This window comes from Stegostoma tigrinum, chromosome 21, assembly GCF_030684315.1.
Source record: "Stegostoma tigrinum isolate sSteTig4 chromosome 21, sSteTig4.hap1, whole genome shotgun sequence".
Taxonomy (NCBI): domain Eukaryota; kingdom Metazoa; phylum Chordata; class Chondrichthyes; order Orectolobiformes; family Stegostomatidae; genus Stegostoma; species Stegostoma tigrinum.
The window spans coordinates 47,337,502-47,352,970 of NC_081374.1; the positions used below are offsets into that span (position 1 = coordinate 47,337,502).

Here is a 15,469-nt window from a genome sequence, read left to right on the forward strand (position 1 = left end):
ATGGTCCTCAAGTGTCATTCCTAGGTCACTGCTTTCTTGGTACAAAATGTGACTTGTATTTGGAAATCGAGACTAACATATCAAAATTTGTTTCCATGCTGTGTGACTCTATCCTGAACTTGGAATATGGCAGGAGGTGGGATGCAATTTAACATGGATAGGTTTAGTAAACCAGGCAGATGAGATGGAATTATCCAGAGCAGTGTGAGGTGTGACAGGGTGAATAAAGATTTAATTCAGATTCATGTACATTGAAGGTGAACGTGACAGGACGTATTGAGACAGTAGCTAGCAGGGCATGTAGGATCCTGGACTTCATAATGAGAAGGATTGAGCAGCACAACAATGAACCCTAAATTAGGCACCGACTAGAATCGGAAGCAGCTCGTCATGACAGAACGGAGTCTCGGTCAGATGACTTTGTCACTCTTGCCTGAAAATTCTTTTCTCTTCAGGGAGTGAATCAATTCTCTTCTGACAGCCATGATTAAACCTGCCTCGAAGGCAGTGCAGTTCCACATCCTGACCATTCACTGTGTAAAATATACCTAACCATAGTCATCTGCTCTGACCCTTCTCTTTTCCACAGAGGGCAGATACAGTTTCTCAAATCTGTCCATGTCACTGAAGGCCCTCTTCTCTGTGTGCATTCTCTTGAATCATCTCTGCATTCTCTCCAATGCTTTCATATCCTTTCTAGAGTGTGCTGCACAGTTCTAGATGCAATATTCTGGCTGGAACAGAGCCAAAGATTTATGCATGTTATTAGAAGCTCTTTGTAGTTGATAGCTTTATTCTCAGAGGCCAGGATGCTAGCTATATCGGAGAGTTAGTGTGAAGCTAACCCAGTTCATTGACTGCAGATGTTGTACAGACAGCTGCAGATACTGGAGCTCTGATACAGACACAAACAGAAAACGCTGGAGAAACTCAGCAGGTCTGGCAGCATCTATTAATGTTTTGAGTCCAGTGACTCTTCATCTGAACATTTTGAAGTAGGGTCACTGGACTGGAAACATTAACTCTGATTTTTCTCCATAGAAGCTGTCAGACCTGTTGAACCTCTCTAGCACTTTCTACTTGTGTCTGTTTTTGATGCTAACTTATTGCTGCAAGTTTCTGTAGGCTTTCTCCATTTAAATAATATTCAGCTCCTCTATTCTTCCTGCCAAAGTGCTTAACCTCAGATTTTCCAATATTATATTCAACCTACCAAGTTTTTTTTATAACCTACATAATCTGCTACATGCGTCTTATATTTGATGTCATCCTCACCACTTGCTTTTCCAACTATTGTCGTGACATTTACAAACTTGGCAATAGTGTGTTAACTTCATCATAAGGCTCCTCTCCTCTCCTCACCTACCACCCCCAACACCTTCTGTCTCTCACATTTGTCCCTATTCAACTAAGTGAAGGTACAAGGGTAAACTAGTGAGCAATATAAAAACTGAAAACAAGATCTTCTTTAAATATACATAAGGCAAGACCGAGACCAAAGTGAACATAGCCTCCTTAGAAGATGAATCTAGGGAGATGGTATTGGGGAACGAGGAAATTGCAGACGAGTTAAACAAATATTTTGCACCAGTCTTTATGGTGGAAGAATCTTCGAACATCCCATTAATACTGAAGATAATGGGGAGGAATTAAGTCAGAAAAGTCCCCGATCCTGAAGGCTTGCAACCCAGGATCCTAAAAGAAGTAGCTGCAGAAAAGCGGACATATTCGTTGAAATTTTCCAAAAATCCTTGGATTTTGGAGAAGTATCAGAAGATCGAAAATGTGACACCCCTATTCAAAAAGGGAGAGAGGCAAAAAGCAAGTAACTATAGGTCAATTAATCTACCATCAATTGTTGGAAAATATTGGCATCAATTTAATATTGAGGTAATAGCAAAAATTTGGAAAATCATAATCTAATCAAGCAGAATCAGCATGACTTCGTGAAAGGAAATCCTGACTGACTAATTCAATAGTTTTCGAGGAAGTCTCAACCAGGGTTTATAGAGGGTAACCAATAGATGTGTCATATTTGAGAAAGTGTTCAGCAAGGTGTCTCACAGAAGTTTAAGTCATAAGAAAAGAGTCCATGGTGTAGGAGGCAGTATACTGGTGTGGATAGAGAACTGGCTAATGGGCAGGAAACAGTGGGTGGGAATATGGGGTTCTTTTTCAGGTTGGCAACCCATGACCAATGGGATTCCACAGGAATCAGTGCTGGGATCTCAACCATTTACAATATGTATTAGTGATTTGGAGGAAGGAAGAAAATGTACTCCAGCTAGATTTTCAGACAATACAGCTATAGATGGGAAGGCAGGTTGTGCGAGGAATGCAAACAGATTACAGGGAGATATTGATCGGTTAAGAAAATGGGCAAAAAATTACCAAATGGAGTATAATGTGGGAAAATGCGAAGTTGCTCATTTTGGAAGGGAGAACAAAAGAACAGAGTTTTATTTAAATGGAGACAAACTGCAGAAAGTTGCAACACAAAAGGACTTGGGGAAACTTGTGCATGAAACACAGAAAGCTAGCACACAGGTACAGCAGGTAATCAGGAAGGCTTATGGAATGTTGGCCCTTATTTCAAAGGATTTAGGGTGTAAGAGCAGGAAAGTCTTACTGCAACTGTACGAGGTTCTGGTGAGACCACATCTGAAGTTCTGTGGCAGTCTTGGTCCCTTATTTAAAGAACAATATCATTTTGTTGGAGGCAGTTCAGAGAAGATTCACTAGGATGATCTTTGATATGGAGGGATTGTCTATTGAGCAAAGATTAATTGGGTTGGTACTCTGCTCACTGGAGTTTAGAAGAATGAGAGGTGATCTCATTGAAACATATTGGATTCTTATGGGGCTTGACAGGGTCAAAGCTGAGACAATGTTTCCCCTAATGGGAGAGTCTGGGAGCAGAGGGCATGGTCTCAGAATAAAGGGGAATTTCTTCTCTCAGAGGGTTGAGAGTCTTCGAAACCCCTTGCCATAGAGAACGTTAGGGCAGAGTCCTTGGGCATACTTAAGGCTGAGATTTTTGTTCATTAGGGGATCCAAGGGTTGCAGGGAAAAGGCTGGAGCGTGGATGCAAAGAGTAGAGCAGGTTCATCTCTCCTAATTTGTCCTACCAATGGCACAACAGGCCAAATCTTTCTGTGTTCCTCTAAAAGAGAAATCCTGGACTTAGTTCAAATAGGAACCTCCGGGTGCTCACGCTGATGGGAGGAATTAACTCTGATTCCCTGACATCTCTCAGTCTTTCAGTACATGGCCCTAAGTATACTGACACCAAAGCTGCAATAGGCACAAAGTAGCACTGGGACTGTGTCAAACAAAAACAAACAATGAGACTGTATCAGCACTGAGAGTTTCCTCAGATTGTGACAGTCGCACCAGAGGTTCTCTGCCAATCCTTGCAAACTCTTAGAACTGTAAGTGGTTTTTGGATCACATGTGAAATATTGAATCAGCGTAAATACTGGCACTGTCCTGGGGCCACCCTGCAATACCTGATACCCTCATGGCGATCCCCTACGAATGTAGATAGGAGACAAAATAATACAAACGGGTAAATTGTGCTGTAAAGAGTGATTCACAGGTTCAGGCGCAAGAGGAGACAGAGAAGAGTCCCAGAAAAGGCATACATAGGGTTAGGGTTGGGGTAATGGGTTAAGGTTAGCTAGCCTGGGAGTGGGGTGAGTGCCCACTGTCAGTGTGCTTTACCAATCAGCACTGCATTCACAGGGGTACAGCCTGTCAAAATGGTATAGTTGTGCATATGGTACCTGTTTAACACTGAGGGGGTCTTGCCCCTTCCCTCTTCCACCACGTCCCCACTCCTGATTATTTAACCTCTGGCGCAGTTCACTCTGTGAAAAGCATTTGTTTTTCTTCAGTTCTGGTTCTGGTAGTTTGTATAGACACGTTGAGGCAGAGCTGAAACCAAACACCAGGCCACACCTGCCTGGAAGATCCCCAGGCTCTGGGTCGGCTTGTTTCACAGCATAGTACCTTTTCCAGCTCTCAAATCAGGTAAACTAAGAAAATTCGAGAGGGAGAATTAGTGTGACTCCCTACCCACCAGCCATCTCCAGCAAACACAAAACTGAAGGTCAGCCCAGGTGACGGGGTTTCCTTATCAGGTGGCATGTATTTCAGGAAGTTTTAATCACATGGCCTCCTTGCCCAAAGTGCCCTCAGCCTTGGCTCTCATCAACCCTCCGTCTCCTATCAACCTTCCTCCTCCAGTCCCCCATCAACCTCCAATGAGCCTTAACCTCAAACCCCTATTGTCCCCGGCCCTCAGTGATTCCCCCTGTCATTCCCAATTTCCCAGTGACCTTCACACGACACCATCGACATATCCCAATCAGCAACATACTTGTTGTTACCTCATTGGCTAATTCCAAACTGTCAGTCAAATATCCTTTAGCCCCTTGGTCCAATATTTCAAGAACAATGAATGAAAATGATTAAAGAAAATTAAAAAAAGCAAATTCTTTTTTTCAAATGTCTTTTCTCCCGCGTTGCTTGGAGCAGTGTCAGAGATTAGCAGAAAACTGCTCTGAGCTTTTTAACATACTTCAAATCTCCTGCCTTTTCCCTGTTATATTGGTCCTACTTAAACAGTCATCCAATGCCCTCTTGAATGCCTCAAATGAACCTGTTTCCAACACACTCCACAGCCTAACTACTCGCAGTGTGACTATCTCCACCTAATAGCATTGTGGATCAGCCTACAGCAGGAGGACTGCAGCGGTTCAAGAAGGCAGCTCGCCACCACCTTCTCAAGGGCAACTAGGGATGGGTAGTAATTCTCACATCCACAAATGAATAGAATAAATGTTTTTAAGTCACCTTGCATTTGCTTGTTTTGCAAAAACATTTTCAAACTGTGTCCTGCAGGTCTTGATGCATTTACACGTGGGAATAGTTTGGCAACTCCAGACCGCAGCAAACGTCCGTAAATGTAAAAGATAACAAATACTTACACTTGCGCAATGGACATACACGCTGTGAACTTTGGAATTGTAAAACATAACTATATTGATTCAGAGCTGGAGAGTGATGGGTGGGGTGGGGAATAGAAGGCTTGTGTTTTGTCAGAACTGAGCAAAGCAAATTTGGAATGAATGTCTCACCCTTCTACAATTTCAAAAGTCCCCTTCCCATATGAACTCATTTCAGTCCCTTGGCACACCCCACAATCCCCGACTTTACTCCTTTCCTGAGATAACAAGGTGCAGAGCTGGATGAACACAGCAGGCCAAGCAGCATTGGAAGGGCAGGAAACTGACATTTCGGGCCTGGACGGCACAGGTGAGAGGTGTGGGTGAGGAGGAAGACTGGGCAGAGCTGGGAGGAGACAAGGAAGTGATGGCAGGAGGGATAGAATGAGGGAGTCAGTAGGGACTGCTGCCAACCTGCCTTGGTTCTCTTGGCATTTCCAGGAATTGAAGGTTAATCTCAAGGATGTTGCTGAGCACTCCGAGAGAAACTGTATTGAGCCATTAAACAAACATTTTAATTGCCTTTTTTAAGGTATAAAAAGACTGAAAGTGGGAAAGCAAGTTAGTGCAGAAGGTGACATGGTGAAATTTCCAGGAATACATTCAATCAAAGTTAATAATTCTCAGCTGGGGAGACACGGACTGTGATACAAAGCACGATTAAATAGTGTGGAAGCAGTGTACCTAGCAAGAGACAGAGAGAGAGAGAGAGAGACAGACAGACAGAGAAAAATATGATTTTATTTTACAGAGTCCCTGCCATTGGAATTGTCAAGAAAGAGGGATATTGGGGAGGGGAAGTAATGGCAGACCTGGATGTAGGAGAGACATAAACTTGTTTGAGAAGGAGGGAAAAAAGGAACTGCAGCTGTTAAAGTTGAAGACAAAGATGGAAAGAGAGACTCTGAGTGAGTGACAGAGATTGGAAAACAGAGTGAGGGAGGGGGGTCGGAGAGAGACAGACAGACAGTACAACAATGGAAGAGGGGGTGACACAACAGCAAAACATGCAGAGATGGACTGAGAAAAAGCGCAAAGTTTTGGGCTGGACGTTCCCTGCCTGTTGGAGATGACAGGGAAGTGGGATAATTGGCAATATGGTAGCAGGAGAGAGTCCAATGTCTCCCGGACACTGTGGCTAACAATCAACTTTGGTGCCATTGCCAGTCAAGAGATTCAATCAAAGGCCCCTTCTTGTCCCTGTGGGCATGTGCCCACATGAGGAAGGCCTCATAAGTGCGCACCTGCCCAGCCCTGGTTTCCCCAAACATGGTTGTTAGGGCGCACAGCTATTGGGATACCGCTCCGTGGTACAACCTCAGCAATGCCCCTGCTACCAAGATACTGCCAATCTCTCCGATCGACTCAACAGTGCTTGGAGATGGGGCTCCAACCTGAACTGGATAATGGCACATTAATTAGTCACCAACAACAGCAAAATGATACCCCATTGCCTGCAAGGCAGATGTCAACTCCTGGAGGCAGAAGCAAATCATCCGCAGAGAGATTCAGTTCAAAGCATATTAAACAGAGAGAGAGAAAAAGCACATTGCTTATAGGTGATACTGACTAGAGTGAAAAAAGAATTGATTTAGGGAAGTGAAAGTAACACAGAGCAACTCTGTCGGACAAAAGAGGAGGAAGTGAGATCTTGTTGATATGTAGATAGAGGGAACGACATGGTCAATAAACACACCCAGATCAGATGGAATAAAATCCCTAAACTGAAAGCACAAAGAAACCATAGGAACCCTACAGTGTAGAAACAGGCCATTCAGCCCAACAAGTCCACACCGACCCTCAAAATAATGGTGGTTTTCCAAAGGCTGGGTGTTTTGCACAAGTTCACTCTCACTAATTTCAGTTTCCAAAATGTGTTGATTCATGGAGATTTTTGACGTTATTTGAGGCTGTCCTTTAAAGAAAGAAGTTAATGATACAGGCTGCTTGCTGACAGTGTGATTGTCCCACGCCTGAACAGCAATTCAGAGACTGCCTCAGTCATCAGGCAAGCTGTGTCACGAATATCTGATGTTCAGCTAACAAACACTGGAATGCAACATCCAATCAGCCCAACACAACTTCCCAGATTTCATCCACCTCACCAGATTCACAAACCAGGGGTCTCATATCCAATGGCTGCAGCATGCTCTGAACTCCAAATCTAACTGCTTACTCCAATGCAGTCAGTTCTTAAGAAACGTCCCAAATTGCTTACAACACAAAGCCATTTACCACAGTATCATGACAATCCCAAAGTTGACCCGAAACATTAGTTCTGATTTTCTCCTTCACAGATGCTGCCAGACCTGCTCAGCTTTTCCAGACACTTCTGTTTCTGTTCCTGATTTACAGCGTCCACAGTTCGTTCGGTTTTTATCAATCCCCTTCTTTTGCACATCATTGTAAACCTTTCACCTTTATTCATGCAGAAATAGAGATAAGAAAAGGCCACTCAGCCCCTCAAAATATATCCCCCATGGTCAGTTAGATCATGGAGGATATGTATCTTAACGATGTTCACCTCCTTCAATACTCCTGAACCTCCTCTTTCACTCTCTCTACCCCACCCACCCCCGCCCCATGCTCAGATCTCTCTACCCCTAACCCCTTCTCCCATCACCTCTCCTCCCACTTCTACCTTCTCTCTCTGTCCTGCTTTTCTCTCCCCAATTCCTCTCCTCCCTGTCTCCCCACCCACTCCTTCTGTCTCCTTCCCCTTACCCTCCTCCCTTTCCCCTTCCTCCTTCTTTCCCTCTCCCCCTTTTGTTCCCTCTCTTTCCCCTCCTCCATCCCTCTCCACTCCATTCCCTATCCCCTCCCTTTCCCCTCCCTCCATCCATTTCCCCTCTTCCTTCCCTTCAGTCCCTTTCCCCTGTCTCTCTCCACCTGCCTCCCCACTCCCTCTCCTCTACCCACACTCCTCCCCTGTCCCTCTCTCCTCTCCCCGCCCCTCGTCTCTGTCTCCCCACTCCCTCTCTCTCTTCCCTCTCACCCTACCCTTGTCTCTGTCCTTCTCACCTCTCCTCTGCTCCGGCCATCCCCTACCCCCTCCCCCACTCCCTTTCTCCCTCCCCCCTTGCCCATCCTTCCCCCACATGCACCCTCCCCTCCCCCTCTCCCACACCCCACCTTCTCCCTCACCCCCACCTCCCCCCTTCTCCATCTCCCTCCCCTTCTCCATCTCCTCCCCCTTTCCCCTCACCCTCCCCTTCTCCCTCACCCCCACCTCCCCCCTTCTCCATCTCCCTCCCCTTCCCCCCTCACCCTCCCTCTTCTCCCTCACCCCCACCTCCCCCTTCTCCATCTCCCTCCCCTTCTCCCTCACCCCCACCTCCCCCCTTCCTCCATCTCCTCCCCTTCTCCCTCACACCCACCTCCGCCTTCCTCCATCTCCCTCCCCTTCCCCCTCACCCACACTCTCCCCCTTCCTCCATCTCCCTCCCCTTCTCCCTCACCCCCAACCTCCCCCCTTCTCCATCTCCCTCCCCTTCTCCCTCACCCCCACCTCCCCCTTCCTCCATCTCCCTCCCCTTCTCCCCCACCCCCACCTCCCCCCTTCCTCCCCCACCCCCACCTCCCCCCTTCCTCCCCCCTTTCCTCCCCCACCTCCCCCTTCCTCCCCCACCTCCCCCCTTCCTCCCCCCACCCCCACCTTCCTCCCCCACCCCCACCTCCCCCCTTCCTCCCCCACCCCCACCTCCCCCCTTCCTCCCCACCCCCACCTCCCCCACCCCCACCTCCCCCTTCCTCCCCACCCCCACCTCCCCCCTTCCTCCCCCACCCCCACCTCCCCCACCCCCACCTCCCCCCCTTCCTCCCCCCTTCCTCCCTCACCCCCACCTCCCCCCTTCCTCCCCCCTTCCTCCCTCACCCCCACCTCCCCCCTTCCTCCCTCACCCCCACCCTCCCCCCTTCCTCCCTCACCCCCACCTCCCCCCTTCCTCCCCCCTTCCTCCCTCACCCCCTTCCTCCCTCACCCCCACCCTCCCCCCTTCCTCCCTCACCCCCACCTCCCCCCTTCCTCCCTCCCCCCTTCCCCCCCACCCCCACCTCCCCCCTTCCCCCCCCCACCCCCACCCCCCCCTTCCCCCCCCAACCCCCACCCCCCCCTTCCCCCCCCACCCCCACCTCCCCCCCCACCCCCACCTCCCCCCTTCCCCCCCCACCCCCACCTCCCCCCCCCACCCCCACCTCCCCCCTTCCCCCCCCCACCCCCACCTCCCCCTTCCTCCCTCACCCCCACCTCCCCCCTTCCTCCCTCACCCCCACCTCCCCCTTCCTCCCTCACCCCCCACCTCCCCCCTTCCTCCCCCCTTCCTCCCTCACCCCCACCTCCCCCTTCCTCCCTCACCCCCACCTCCCCCCTTCCTCCCTCACCCCCACCACCCCCCTCCTCCTCCCCCCCCCTCACCCCCACCTCCCCCTTCCTCCCCCCCCTTCCCCCCTCACCCCCACCTCCCCCCTTCCTCCCTCCCCCCTTCCTCCCCACCCCCACCCCCACCTCCCCCTCCCCCCCTTCCTCCCCCACCTCCCCCTCCCCCCCTTCCTCCCCCACCCCCACCTCCCCCCTTCCTCCCCCACCCCCACCTCCCCCCTTCCTCCCCCACCCCCACCCCCACCTCCCCCCTTCCTCCCCCCCACCCCCACCCCACCTCCCCCCTTCCTCCCCCACCCCCCACCCCCACCTCCCCCCTTCCTCCCCCACCCCCACCTCCCCCCCCACCCCACCTCCCCCTTTCCTCCCCCACCCCCACCTCCCCCCCCACCCCACCTCCCCCCTTCCTCCCCCACCCCCCCCCCCCACCCCCACCTCCCCCCTTCCTCCCCCACCCCCACCTCCCCCCCCCACCCCCACCTCCCCCCTTCCTCCCCACCCCCACCTCCCCCCCCCACCCCCCCCTCCCCCCCCACCCCCACCCCCCTCCCCCCCTCCCCCCCCCCCACCCCCACCTCCCCCCCCTCCCCCACCCCCCCTTCCCCCCACCCCCACCCCCCCCCCCCCTTCCTACTTTACTTTCCCCCACCCCCCCCCCCCACCCCCACCTCCCCCCTTCCTCCCCCACCCCCACATCCCCCCCCCACCCCCACCTCCCCCCTTCCTCCCCCACCCCACCTCCCCCCCCCACCCCCCCCCCTTCCTCCCCCACCCCCCACCTCCCCCCTTCCTCCCCCACCCCCACCTCCCCCCCCCACCCCCACCTCCCCCCCCCACCTCCCCCCTTCCTCCCCCACCTCCCCCCTTCCTCCCCCACCTCCCCCCTTCCTCCCCCACCTCCCCCCTTCCTCCCCCTCCCCCACCTCCCCCCTTCCTCCCCCACCTCCCCCCTTCCTCCCCCTCCCCCACCTCCCCCCTTCCTCCCTCCCCCCCACCTCCCCCCCTCACCCCCACCTCCCCCCACCTCCCCCCCCTCACCCCCACCTCCCCCCTTCCTCCCTCCCCCCCACCTCCCCCCTTCCTCCCTCCCCCCCACCTCCCCCCTTCCTCCCTCCCCCCCACCTCCCCCCTTCCTCCCTCACCCCCCTTCCTCCCCCCTTCCTCCCTCACCCCCACCTCCCCCCTTCCTCCCTCACCCCCCTTCCTCCCCCCTTCCTCCCTCACCCCCACCTCCCCCCTTCCTCCCCCACCCCCCACCTCCCCCCTTCCTCCCCCACCCCCACCTCCCCCCTTCCTCCCCCACCCCCACCCCCACCTCCCCCCTTCCTCCCCCACCCCCACCTCCCCCCTTCCTCCCCCCTTCCTCCCTCACCCCCACCTCCCCCCTTCCTCCCTCACCCCCACCTCCCCCCTTCCTCCCTCACCCCCACCTCCCCCCTTCCTCCCTCACCCCCACCTCCCCCCTTCCTCCATCTCCCTCCCCTTCTCCCTCACCCCCACCTCCCCACTTCTCCATCTCTCCCCCACCTCCCCACTTCTCCATCTCTCCCCCACCTCCCCACTTCTCCATCTCTCCCCCCTCCCCATCCTCCCCTCGTCTCACCCCCTCCCCATCCTCCCCGTCGTCTCACCCCCTCCACCCCCCCTCGTCCCCCCCCCTCGTCTCACCCTCTACCCTTCTCCCCTCCCCCTCTCTCCTCCCACTTCCACTCACCCCCTCCCCTGACCCCTCCCTCCTCTCACTACCCCCCCGGGGTTGCTGTGTATTGTTTTGGGGGTGTGTGGGGGGGTGCTGGTTGTAGCTGTTGAGATGCCGGGGTGGGGCAGGCGATGAGAGAGGAGCCGCAGCCCGGAAACAGAGAGCGGGAGAGCAGGCGGCCAGGTGAAGGGGAGCCGGCCGGGAGCAGCTTCCCGGTGCCGGAGTGCGGTAACGCCGCTGCGTTTGTGTTGCAGAGCGGGGCGGCGGCGGCGGAATGAGCGAGTTCACGTCGGCTTTTCGGAGGAGCTTCAGGCGCCTGACATGGCATGGGGGGCACAGCAGATCCAGAACCCCCGGGGCAAGGACGTTACTGGGCACGGAGAGAGGTCAGTACCAACCTGGGGGTAAGGGGGGCGGGGGCTGGGGCTGGGGGTAAGGGGGGCGGGGGCTGGGGCTGGGGCTGGGGGTAAGAGTGGGGGTGGGGCTGGGGGTAAGTGGGGGGGTTGGGGGTGGGGGTGGGGGTAGGGGTAAGAGGGGGGGTTGGGGCTGGGGGTAAGAGGGGGGGTTGGGGCTGGGGGTAAGTGGGGGGGTTGGGGCTGGGGGTAAGAGGGGGGGGTTGGGGCTGGGGGTAAGTGGGGGGGTTGGGGCTGGGGGTAAGAGGGGGGGTTGGGGCTGGGGGTAAGTGGGGGGGTTGGGGCTGGGGGTAAGTGGGGGGGTTGGGGCTGGGGGTAAGAGGGGGGCTGAGTCTGGGGGTAAGAGGGGGGGTTGGGGCTGGGGGTAAGAGGGGGGGTTGGGGCTGGGGGTAAGAGGGGGGCTGAGTCTGGGGGTAAGAGGGGGGCGGGGGTAAGAGGGGGGCGGGGGTAAGAGGGGGGCGGGGGTAAGAGGGGGGCGGGGGCTGGGGGTAAGAGGGGGGCGGGGGCTGGGGGTAAGAGGGGAGACGGGACGAGGAGTGAGAGGGACTGAGGGGGAGAGGGGATTGAGGGTGAAGCATTGAGGTGAGGGGGGCCTGAGACAGTGAAGGGATTGAGGGGAGATGACTGAGGGGTGAGGGTTTGAGGGGAGGCTGGACGGAGGGATGAAGGTTTGAGGGGAGACTGGACTGATGGGAGAATGGTGAGAGGACAGGGAGTGAGGGGTGGCTGGAATGGGACGGAAGTGTGGGAGGACAGGGACGGAGGGGTGAGAGGACAGGGAGTGAGGGGTGGCTGGAATGGGATGGAGGGGTGAGAGGACAGGGACAGAGGAGTGGGTGGACAGGGAGTGAGGGGTGGCTGGAATGGGACGAGGGGTGAGAGGACAGGGACGGAGGGGTGGCTGGAGTGGGACTGGAGGGGCGAGAAAACAGATTAACTCATTTGTGGAGTGTGGTGCAGTGTTCTGTTGGGCTAAATTGGATGGTAAGTGATTTTAATGCTTACCCTCTCAGACGTGATCTGGGAGTCTGGCAGTTGTGGTATAATGGATTGGGAAGACACAGTTTACTGCACCAGTCACCTGGTCTGCTGGGGCAGGGAGGAGCAAAGACAGTCTCCCTTGCTTGGACCCTAAGGACCCTTAGGGTTTTATTGAGTGGGTAGGGGTGTTAACTCATGCACAAACCACCAGCAGAAACCTGGCAGGTAAGCCTACAATGAGGGACAGAATACTCCTGCTCAGGTACCCTGTGCCACCCATGGCAAAAAAAGTGCACCCTCCCTGGTAAGATAATCCCTGGCCTTGACTCCACTCCACCCTCTTATCATCATCACCAGGACCAGCCTGACTAGGTGCCTTTGGAGTCTCTGAAGTGGCACATTCCCCTATGGAGCGAACAGGCTTCCAGGTCGGAGTTTATTCCGAAAGGAGCCCAGGTTTCTGGCAACTCCCCGGCCATTGCCGCAGCTAACACGATGTGTGTACTTTGATCTGCTTCATTTAATTCTGTCGGAATTTTGAAATTAAAACAAGAAGTGCTCAGCTAAGAAACTGTTGGAGAAACTCAGCAGGGTCAGGCAGCATCTTGGACGAGGACAAGAGCTAAAGTTTCAAATCCAAAGACCGTTCTTCACAATTTCAGTTCAGGGATAAGGTTAATTTAAAAGAGATCCCATCCCTTTTCTCCCAGACCCAAATTAACTTGTGTTTTAAGAAGAACCGACTTAATGATTAAAAAAAAGCAGAAAGAACTGCGGCGCAGTAAATCAGGAACAAAAACAGAAGTTGCTGGAGAAACTCAGCAGGTGTGGCAATATCCGCAAAAAAAAATCAGGTCTGGTGATCCTTCCTCAGAACTGATAAATGTCAGTTCATATGCAGAAAATAGGGAGGGAGATGGGGTAGGGAGTAAATGATGGGATAGAGCCCAAAGAGAGAGAAAGACAGTTAGATAAAGGAGTTGATAACGATCTGGCCAGGAGAGTGAATAGTTGTTAATGGACATTGTTAGTGACTAACAACCGAGGGTCTGTAATGGCAAGCTATGTGGTAACAAGGCCTGGTGTTTGGGGTGGGGGCTAGGACATGGGAGAATTTAGGCCCTAAAATTACTGAATTTGATATTGAGTCTGGAGGGCTGCAGGGTCCCCAGCGGAAAGTGAGACGTTGTTCTTCCAGTTTGCGCTGAGCTTCGCTGGAACAAGCCTGAGACACAGATGTTGGCCAGGGAACAGAGTGGCGTGTTAACATGGCAGGTCAGCAGGTGGTTCACGGTCTTTTCTTGCAGTCAGAACATAGCTGTTCTGCAAAGCGGCCACCAAGCCTACACTTCATTTCCCCAATGGAGAGGAGACCACGTTGTGAGCAGCAAATGCAGTAGGTTAGATTCTGGGAAGTGCAGGTGAGGTGTTGCTTCACCTGGAAGGTATGTTTGGGCCCTTCGATACTGGGGAGGGAGGAGGTAAATGGGCAGGTGTTGCACTTTCGCTGGTTACAGGGGAAGGTGCCGTGGGGCTGTTGCGGGGTTGTTTCTGAAGAAGGAAGTGTGGACCAGGGTGTCCTGGAGGGAATGACCCCTGCGGAAGGCAGGCAGGGGAGGGGAGGGGTATTTGTGCCTGGTAGAGGTATCTTGCTGGAAGTGGTGGAAATGGTGTCTGATGATCTTCTGGATGTGGATGCTGGTGGGATGGTATGTAAGCACAGGGGAACCCTGTTGCTGTTGCTGGAGGGACAAGAGTCCTCTCCCCACCCCACAGACCCCTGTGCCCAGTTCCAACACTCTCCATTCACCTGGACCCCTCCCTCCGGCCTCTTACCTGCACTCGATCTGTTCATTGGGAACTGTTAATGTGAGGTTGGTTGCCTCAAATTCTCTGCACCCAGCACCCAGTCCAAACTATCTCCCTCCAAACTGACTGCACTCTATGTGCTTATTCCCAACCCTGACTTTGATATGAAGCTTGGGTGGTGCTGTTGTTGTCTGGTGTACTGACCTCTACTTTGCAGGGGCTGAGCACTAGCTCTCAGCTACCTCCTCCACCTTCACCTGGACCATGACCCCAGCATGGCCCATCAGGCCACTGTGTGCTGCAGTAACTGACTTCATTTCATCTGGTGATCTCCCAATGCCTCCAAGCTGATAGTCCCCTGGCCACACGCAGCTCATTTCTGCCTCCTTCCAAAAATCCACAGACCGGGCAGACCCATTGTTTCAGCCTGCTCATGACCCACAGGGCTCATCTCTTCCTACCTTGACTCAGTCTTTTTACCCCTGGTCCAGCCCCTGCCCATGTACATATGTAATTCCTCTGATGCTTTACACCAGTTTCAGAATTTCCAGTTTGTGGGCTCCAGGCTGCATCTTCTTTACAATGGACGTGCAATCCCTTTACACGTCCACCCCTCACCAGTAGGATCTCGAGGCTGTCCAATTCTCCTTGGAGCAAAGGCCTGAACTAAGGCTATTAATCACTACCCTCCTCCGCTCGGCCAAGCGTGTCCTTACCCTCACAGCTTCTCTTTTAACTCCTCTCAATTTCTTCAGGTCAGAAGGGTGGCCATGGGTGCTCGCGCGGGCCTCAGTTATGCCTGTCCCTTTGTGGGATACGTGGAACATTGCTTGTTCCAGTCCTTTTCCGGCCCCGCCCACAACTCTCTCTCCGATATATTGATATCATCTGTACTGCTTCCCTCTCTCGTCTAGAAATGGAAAATTTAATCATTTTCGCCTCCAATTTCTACCCTGCCCTCACTTTCATCTGGTCTATCTCTGACTCCTCCCTTTCTTTCCTCTACATCTCTGTTTCCATTTCTGGGGATAGACTGGTGACTAATATCCATTACAAACCTACCGACTCCCACAACTACCTGGACTATACATCCTTGCATCCTACTTCCTTGAAAGATCCATCCCATTCTCTTAGTTCCTCCGTCTCCATCACATATGTTCAGATGAGGCCAACTTCGACA

The 15,469-nt window shown here is 53.5% G+C and overlaps 1 protein-coding gene across 4 annotated transcripts in view; it reads left to right on the plus strand.

Moving 5' to 3' along the window:
- The window catches only part of LOC125463009 (DENN domain-containing protein 2D-like), an 87,215-nt gene that overhangs the window by 18,379 nt on the left and 53,367 nt on the right, over positions 1 to 15,469 (plus strand). For 2 of the 4 annotated variants that reach the window (XM_059653507.1, XM_059653508.1), the window contains exons 1-2: positions 5,238 to 5,319; positions 11,341 to 11,472. In XM_059653507.1, the coding sequence (XP_059509490.1) occupies positions 5,253 to 5,319; positions 11,341 to 11,472 (199 nt within the window). In that variant the 5' untranslated portion in view covers positions 5,238 to 5,252. Of the gene's footprint in view, positions 1 to 5,237; positions 5,320 to 11,125; positions 11,473 to 15,469 lie in introns of those variants that run through there. The other 2 variants (XM_059653509.1, XM_059653510.1) reach the window with 2 other exon arrangements.